At 43.6% G+C, this 8,722-nt stretch overlaps 1 protein-coding gene and 1 non-coding gene across 2 annotated transcripts; one reads left to right on the top strand and one right to left on the bottom strand.

Annotated features, from left to right (window-relative positions):
* Positions 1 to 5,822: 5,822 nt before the first annotated feature.
* trnaa-ugc (transfer RNA alanine (anticodon UGC)) lies at positions 5,823 to 5,894 on the bottom strand. The gene has a single exon. It is a non-coding gene; the product is annotated as a tRNA-Ala (tRNA).
* Positions 5,895 to 6,304: 410 nt separating this feature from the next.
* Positions 6,305 to 8,569, top strand: LOC139415165 (epidermal retinol dehydrogenase 2). Its single transcript, XM_071163045.1, has 6 exons — positions 6,305 to 6,856; positions 7,062 to 7,196; positions 7,313 to 7,412; positions 7,559 to 7,703; positions 7,794 to 7,919; positions 8,139 to 8,569. The coding sequence occupies exons 1-6, from the start codon at positions 6,491 to 6,493 to the stop codon at positions 8,305 to 8,307; spliced, it is 1,041 nt and encodes a 346-aa protein (XP_071019146.1). The 5' UTR covers positions 6,305 to 6,490; the 3' UTR covers positions 8,308 to 8,569.
* The last annotated feature ends 153 nt before the right edge of the window (positions 8,570 to 8,722 follow it).

Raw genomic sequence — 8,722 nt, 5'->3', positions numbered from 1 at the left:
GCCAGGGGTGCTCAACTACTATTTGAGGTCCAGTCACAAATTTCATAGGTGGCAAAGGTCCAGATGTATAATGTAATTTATCAGCGTAGTAACAAATCCCAACCTGTACACACCACTCTAGTTGGCAGAGAGAAAATGTTGCAGTTTTAAAGCAGATTCTCCACATTTTGCATGGGGCAGAGGTTTGTTTCCCCTGTTTTAAAGCTAATTTCCTTGAGTTCATTGCATTCTTCCATATCTTATTTGTGTTTTTATGATACCAGGGGTCAAAGCCCAAGCGAGTAAAGTATTTTTTACCCTGTCCTGGGTCCGGATCCGGTCTGCCGGTTGAGTATGGAGGGCCTAGGTCTAGGTGTGTGGAGATGCACATATTGTAGGCTACAATACCAGGAGGGAAATTAGTCCTAAAAGCATTTTTCAGTGTCACTGACTCACCCAATGATGAGTAGTTCACTTGCTGGTGGTGGCCGATGTGTTCTTGCCTAAAGCCTCTCTCGCTTGTTTTACTAAAGATTCTAGATCACCTGTACTCCACACACAGAGACGTGTACAAAGCTCTCCCTCGCCCTCCATTTGGTAAATCCGACCACAACTATATCCTCCTGATTCCTGCTTACAAGCAAAAATTAAAGCAGGAAGCACCAGTGACTCGGTATATAAAAAGTGGTCAAATGAAGCAGATGCTAAACTACAGGACTGTTTTGCTTTCACAGACTGGAACATGTTCCAGGATTCTTCCGACGGCATTGAGGAGTACACCACATCAGTCACTGGCTTTATCAATAAGTGCATTGAGGACATCGTCCCCACAATGACTGTACGTACATACCCCAACCAGAAGCCATGGATAACAGGCAACATTCGCACTGAGCTAAAGGGTAGAGCTGCTGCTTTAAAGCTCTCTGTAGCTGACGTGAGTAAGACCTTTGAACAGGTCAACATACACAAGGCTGCGGGGCCAGATGGATTACCAGGACGTGTGCTCCGGGCATGTGCTGACCAACTGGCAGGTGTCTTCACTGACATTTTCAACATGTCCCTGATTGAGTCTGTAATGCCAACATGTTTCAAGCAGACCACCATAGTCCCTGTGCCCAAGAACACAAAGGCAACCTGCCTAAATGACTACAGACCTATATAGCACTCACATCCATGAAGTGCTTTGAAAGGTTGGTAATGGCTCACATCAACACCATCATCCCAGAAACCTTAGACCCACTCCAATTTGCATACCTCCCAAACAGATCCACAGATGATGTAATCTCTATTGCACTCCACACTGCCCTTTCCCACCTGGACAAAAGGAACACTTACGTGAGAATGCTATTCATTGACTACAGCTCAGCGTTCAACACCATAGTACCCTCAAAGCTCATCAATAAGCTAAGGATCCTGGGACTAAACACCTCCCACTGCAACTGGATCCTGGACTTCCTGGTGGGCCGTCCCCAGGTGGTGAGGGTAGGTAGCAACACATCTTCCACGCTGATCCTCAACACTGGAGCTCCACCGGGGTGCGTGCTCAGTCCCCTCCTGTACTCCCTGTTCACCCACGACTGCATGGCCAGGCACGACTCCAACACCATCATTAAGTTTGCAGACGACACAACAGGCCTGATCACCGACAAGACAGCCTATAGGGAAGAGGTCAGAGACCTGGCCGTGTGGTACCAGAATAACAACCTATCCCTCAACGTAACCAAGACAAAGGAGCTGATTGTGGACTACAGGAAAAAGAGGACCGAGCACGCCCCCATTCTCATCGACGGGGCTGTAGTGGAGCAGGTTGAGAGCTTCAAGTTACTTGGTGTCCACATCAACAACAAACTAGAATGGTCCAAACACACGAAGACAGTCGTGAAGAGGGTACGACAAAACTTATTCCCCCTCAGGAAACTAAAAAGATGTGGCATGGGTCCTGAGATCCTCAAAAGGCTCTCCAGCTGCAACATCAAGAGCATTACTGCCTGGAACGGCAATTGCTCGGCCTCGGACCACAAGGCACTACAGAGGGTAGTGCGTACGGCCCAGTACATCACTGGTGCTAAGCTGCCTGCCATCCAGGACCGCTACACCAGGCAGTGTCAGAGGAAGGCCCTAAAAATTGTCAATGACCCCAGCCACCCCAGTCATAGACTGTTCTCTCTGCTAACACATGTCAAGCGGTACCGGAGTGCCAAGTCTAGGACAAAAAGACTTCAACAGTTTTTACCCCCAAGCCATTAGACTCCTGAACAGGAATTTGCATTGTGTGCCCCCACCCCTCTTTTTCCGCTGCTGCTGCTACTACTGCTCTCTGTTTATCATATATGCATAGTCACTTTAACTATACATTCATGTACATACTACCTAAATTGGGCCGATCAACAGGTGCTACCGCACATTGGCTAACCGGGCTATCTGCATTGTGTCCCGCCACCCACCAACCCCTCCTTTACGCTACTGCTGCTCTCTGTTCATCATATATGCATAGTCACTTCAACCATATCTACCTACTACCTCAATCAGCCTGACTAACCAGTCTGTATGTAACCTCACTACTGTATAGCCTGTCTTTTTACTATTTTTATTTCTTTACTTACCTATTGTTCACCTAACACCTTTTTTGCACTTTTGGTTAGAGCCTGTAAGTAAACATTTCACTGTAAGGTCTACACACCTGTTGTATTCGGCGCACGTGACAAATAAACTGATTTGATTTGACTTTATTTTGAAGTTGATCAAATATTCTGGTAGCCTACAGCATACGGATTAGAGTTCTCTTTTCAGCAGCCATTTGCTTTCCAACCTGTTTTCCTGCGATTGTCTTTGAAATATTTCTAAACGCTTGTTTTGTCGGCATGCTGTTCACTGGGCACATTTTGTCATCAAAGAGAAAGATGAGTTGAATGACCGTTCAAATCGTATTTTCCCAGTCGAAGCTCGTTTGTCCGGAGTTCTCAGTTGTCTTGAACTCACAGCTAGCCACTAATTCCTTCCCAAACCACCCATTGTTGAATTTGCGATTTCCAACTTGTTGTGTAATGCCCAATAGCCGATGAGCACCGAGACGCTTATCTCTAATTTCTCTTCATATGACAAGGATTTGATTGTCGATTTGAGTCATGGTGACGACTGTTAGCTTGCCAGCTAAGATTTTGAAAGTACGATGCTGACATGATCAGTCCAATCAAAGTGTCAAGTGTACTCCCTCTCCGGACTCTAGATCATCAGGCTGCTGATTATCCCGCACACCGGTCACCATCGCCTCGCGCACTTGCGCCTCATGACACTCACCTGGACTCCACACCTCCTTGATTATCTTCCCTATATCTGTCACTCCCCTTGGTTCTTTCGTCTGGTGTTATTGATGCTGTTTTCGTGTCGATGCGTTGTTTGTGGTTCGTGTTCTTTGTTTGTTTTATTTATTAAAACACTCACTCCCTGAACTTGCTTCCCGGCTCTCAGCGCACTCGTTACACAAAGCTACTGTATATATAACGTGATTTGATGTCATTCTATCTGTGGCCAATGACCTTGAGGCTTCTTGGATGGGCACTTCTAATATAACTCTATGGCAGAACCCAAGGGGCAAAAACGTTCTAGCTCTAACCTTAGAATTGGGGATGACCTACTGTCCCATGAGTGACAGAAATCTTAGCCAATCCGGTGCAACGCTCTGTATTTTCTGCTTGCTAGCCCCACCACCACCACAGAAAGCACTGAGCTAGGCTCAAACACCTGCTTTTCGGAGATGCCTTATTCAAGAAAGAAGAGACCATGCTTGTATGCTGCTTTAACTCATTTACACTTTATTTAAATTTTTTTACATTGTTTGCTAACTGATATGTTACACGTATTAATGCCAAAATAACAAGCAAAACAAGCAAGCCCTCACAATAAAAATAAATACATATATAGAGAATATATTTTACCTAAAAGTGTGGGGATCAAAACAGGTGGGGCCCCGCCACTGGTTCTGTGAGAGATACAGGCGCGCTTCTCACACAGCTATCTATGTCCATGCATTGGTCTCAAACAGGTTAAACTGATCACGTTTACATACACACCGATATCCCATTATTATAATTTTTTGTCGTTGACATATGTTGTAACACATGTAAGCATATCCCGTAATAAACTGAAAAGGCATGGATTCCAGTTATGAGAAACCCGGATAAAATGCCTGGGATATGCTGATTTTAGATGGGATATGCTACTGTGGCATGTAACATTTTATCCTGTTTACTGTTGTTTTTCACGGTCTGCACGGGCTCACTTTCGCATATCATTGGTGTATAAATATTGTATCCTTTTACTGCAATAAATGCACAATTCTGCAGGAGTTAATAGTATAGATTATTACGCATTGTTACAGGTTATATGCCTACAGTCAGTGTCCAGATTTCAGTTACTATTCCATTTAACCCATAGGAATATAAATGAGGAATATTCTGTTTATTCATGACTACAGGGATACTCCAGAGCGGGATATCAAAAGTGCATGATGTGAACCGATGTGAAATGGCTAGCCAGTCAGCGGGGTGCGCGCTAATAGCGTTTCAATTGGTGACGTCAGTCGCTCTGAGACCTTGAAGTAGTTGCTCCACTTGCACTGCAAGGGCCGCGGCTTTTGTGCGGCGATGGATAACGATGCTTCGTGGGTGACTGTTGTGTGCAGAGGGTCCCGGTTCGAGCCCGGATTGGGGCGAGGAGAGGGGCGGAAGCTAAACTTCTTCATATGTAAACAGCTTCTCCCGAATGAGACTTTAAGCAGGATATTAGCTACTATCCGGAATACTGGGCACATGTAAACGTGTTCAATGTTAAGCAAACCATAACAACCCCGGGCCCAACCCGAATCGACTCTTAGAATATCAGGCCCTGCTGAAAATCTACTTTCTCACGGTATGCTTTTCTTCTTTCAAAGAAGAATGAACCTTGATCGCTTTTATTAAATTTTTTACATTGCAAAAAGTAAAACTTATATTTCATGCCATGAGCGGTACCGGATCCGGACAAGTAGGATCCGGAACGAAACAGTTCAAAACGGTGAGGTGCTGGTGTGGTGCCGAAAATTCTCCCTCCCTTCGCGTTGTTCATAGCTGCGACTTGCTTGCTACTGTAGTTGAGAGTCTGCTCTTCACTCCGTTGTCTATTTAACCTACATTTCACTGATCTTAGTAGCAGAAAGCATTTTTGTCTGCAGTTTTCGGTTTTGCTATTTGTTTCAAGTGTATGTGGCGGTTCTAGCTTGTATGGCGCCCTGGGCGTACCCCGGCAAGATGCCGACCTGGTCGGCTACTCACGTCGCCCGTACCTAAATCCGCTACTGATTTGTATTAGTCTATAAATAAATATCTCCCATGTCTTATTCGACTAGAATTTTTTGAAAGTGCAAGGATAAAAATTCAGCCAAAGTTGTTCTGAAATGTTTATTGCTTGCCAGCATTTTACTCCCTCCTCTATGTTTAATATAACACACATACATTAATTATTAATTTCGGTTGCTTATGTGAAGTTTGTTCTGATGTGTGCCACAGAAAGTATTTGACTCTAGCCACAAAATTAAAGGAATTAAGAGGGGGGATTCTGGCAGGGGGGAGATGATCCGGCTAATGATTCGTTGATTATTTGAATCAGCTCAGTAGTGCTAGGGGCAAAAACCAAAACGTGCACACCTTGGGGTCTCGAGGACCGAGTTTGGGAAACCCTGCACTAACTCCTAACACACGAAAATATCCGGAGCTCGGACTTGTAAAATATTTGTCAAACATAGCAAAGCTAAACGGATCAAATGAAAAAGCATATGCCAGGGTTATCGAATTGCAAAAAAAAACCTCTGGAGATGCCGGGGATTGAACCCGGGGCCTCATACATGCAAAGCATGCGCTCTACCACTGAGCTACATCCCCTTTCCTGCGTTATGACACAGATACACGTGTACACTACAGTTGTGCCACAATACGAAATTAATTACAAAATATAAATTAACTACATATTTATTTGCCCGCCGACGGATTTATGGTCGTTAAATACGTTTTAATTAGGGTAAACATAATTGTTGCTCTGTAGGCCAAGTATTTAGTTGCTACTAGGTCTACAAGGCTATACTATATCGTTTCCGGTAATGGTAGTGACTGCAGTAGCTACAACTATTACTAATGGTAGTGGTAGTAACGTTAATGAACAGTAATAGGGCTGTCATAGGCCTGCTAACATTAACCCAATCTAAAATGATCTTCATAACAAATGTCCACTGACTACTAGGTGACAGGTCAAACACCAACGTGACACAGCAGATATGAGAGAACAAAAATAAAACACTCATATGACAGCCTTTGACATTAGGACAGGGGAGGGACATCTGAGTCTAATCCGAGAGAGGGACATGATGTTGCGAGACTTTGAATAAACGGATCAATAAATTCTTAGAGCGATTTGAAGATATCACCGAGATACTTTTTAAAAGGGAAGAAAACATTGTAGTAAGAGGGTCAGCCCAGCAAATATGCACAACCAACTGATCCAGTGTTTCGAGGGCTTTCTATTAAATTTGTGTTACATAAAGGAATTTTTTGAGCTCATTATTGGAGCAATCTTTTACCTTTTTGAGGCCCTTGTGCGCCTGTTCATCCAGCCACCCAGGAAGGACGTGGAAGGGGAAATAGTGTTGGTAACAGGGGCAGCCAATGGTATTGGCAAACTGATAGCCAAGGAGCTGGGTCGTCGTGGGGCTACCTTGGTCCTTTGGGACGTCGACTGGGAAGCTCTTGATGAGACAGCCAAGGAACTTCGCCAGATACTGGACATACGTGTCTATGCCTATGCTTGTGACTGCAGTCGACGGACTGAGGTGTATAAAGTTGCAGACATGGTAAGGTGGTTTGTTCTATGTTTGAATGAAAGCTGAGATAACTTTTAGGACAGTCAACTTTTTAAATGTGCACAATAATGTGTATAATAATGTGAACACTGTGTGTAATTGGTAATATAATGTTTAACAGGAGAAAAAAGTACCTTATCCACCAAGCACTGTGTGTGATTTGATGTACACTTTGACTCACCTGCTGATTCAACAGGTAAAGAAGGAGGTGGGGGATGTTTCCATCTTGGTGAATAATGCAGGAGTAGTGACAGGAAAGTACACCTTCACAGAGGCCCCAGACAACCTGGTGGACAGAACACTGAGGGTCAATGTCGCTGCTCACTTCTGGGTAATTGAGCTTGTAATTTCTGGGGAGGCAAACAAAACTATTCAAACCTTATTTAAGAGTTGATCTGTATCCTGTATGATGATCCATACATTTCTCTCTGACATGAATCTGTACAGACATACAAGGCTTTCCTCCCTGCTATGATGTCCAGGAACCATGGGCATCTTGTGTGTGTGGCCTGTCATGGAGGACTGTTTGCTATGAATGGATTAGCAGGTGGGTGAATCTTCATGTGGGTCATTTACACTATTTGGAGTGAGCCCTGAAACACAACAATATTAGCTTCTATCCGTAGTGTTACTCCACAGAATTTAATAATAATTTACTGACTTTGTTATAACATTTAAAAAAATTGTTGACAGACTACTGTGCCAGCAAGTTTGCAGCTGTTGGATTTGCTGAATCCATTGCCTTAGAGATGCTTGTCCTCAAGAAGGAGGGGGTCAAAACTACTATAGTATGTCCTTACTTGATCAACACAACCATGTTTGGAGGATGTCAGACAAAGTAAGTTATCCCTATATGATTGCCCCCCCAGGTAACTAAAACTGGCAATAATGATACTAGTGTAATTTCTATATTTCCCTTCTTGTTTAGGTGGCCGTCTTTTCTGCCCATCATGGACAAGAGGGATGCAGCAAAGATGATTGTGGATGCAATCCTGAGGGAGAAGATGTATTTACTGCTACCCTCCAGTCTGTACTTCCTCATGGCATTAAAAAGGTAGACATTAGTTCCATACCTCAGTCGTCTCTTTTCATTTTCCCAAGGCCTTTCTCTTGTATCAGAAGCTCAATGGTCAGTCACTGAATCCAGGGATTGATACGCCACACCTAATGACACCTGTCGCAGAGGGAGAATTTAAAGTTTTGAAGTCTCTATCACTGAGTTACTTTATAATAGTCGCCTTATTGATCTCAAGTGCATTTTCTTTTGTTTCAGCTTCATGCCAGCCAAGTTGGGCATCATCTTGGTGAATTTCTTTGGAGGATTGGATTTAATGGATCGATTCAGGGGAGTTCCAGTGCCCATTCTGCCATACAAAAAGCCTCTGCGCCAAAGATATGACAGCATTGGTGAACCACAGAATGCAATAGTCTATCACAACTAGCTAATATAAGAAGACAACTACTGCAGTATTGCATCTTTTAAGAGGACTTTGTAAAGGAGATGTTGAATGGGGGTCAGGTAATTTGTCAAACAATCCATCATACATACAGATATTCATAAGTAAGTAAAGTGTACATTAGACTAGCCTACACACATTTCTTGAAATCATCAGAGGCAGGCAGGCAATGGCACTGTATGCAAATAGCCTATTTTGAGAATGTTTATCAGAGCTAAATAAAAACATATCTTCACATTATTTCATGCTTTGATCTATTGTGTGAAGTGAATCAACAGAGCCAACTGAACAAACAGCACGTCTTAATTGCCATGATTCTGGGTGCCAGTCTTCAAACGCGCAAAAGCCAGCCCTTTGAGATTGTCCCCTCCTTAAACGTGCTTACGCTCGTTTTTACGCT

Source organism: Oncorhynchus clarkii, chromosome 8, assembly GCF_045791955.1.
Source record: "Oncorhynchus clarkii lewisi isolate Uvic-CL-2024 chromosome 8, UVic_Ocla_1.0, whole genome shotgun sequence".
In the NCBI taxonomy this organism is placed as follows: Eukaryota; Metazoa; Chordata; class Actinopteri; order Salmoniformes; family Salmonidae; genus Oncorhynchus; species Oncorhynchus clarkii.
The sequence above is the reverse complement of the archived record's forward strand: the minus strand, read 5'-3'. Positions and strand labels throughout refer to the sequence as shown.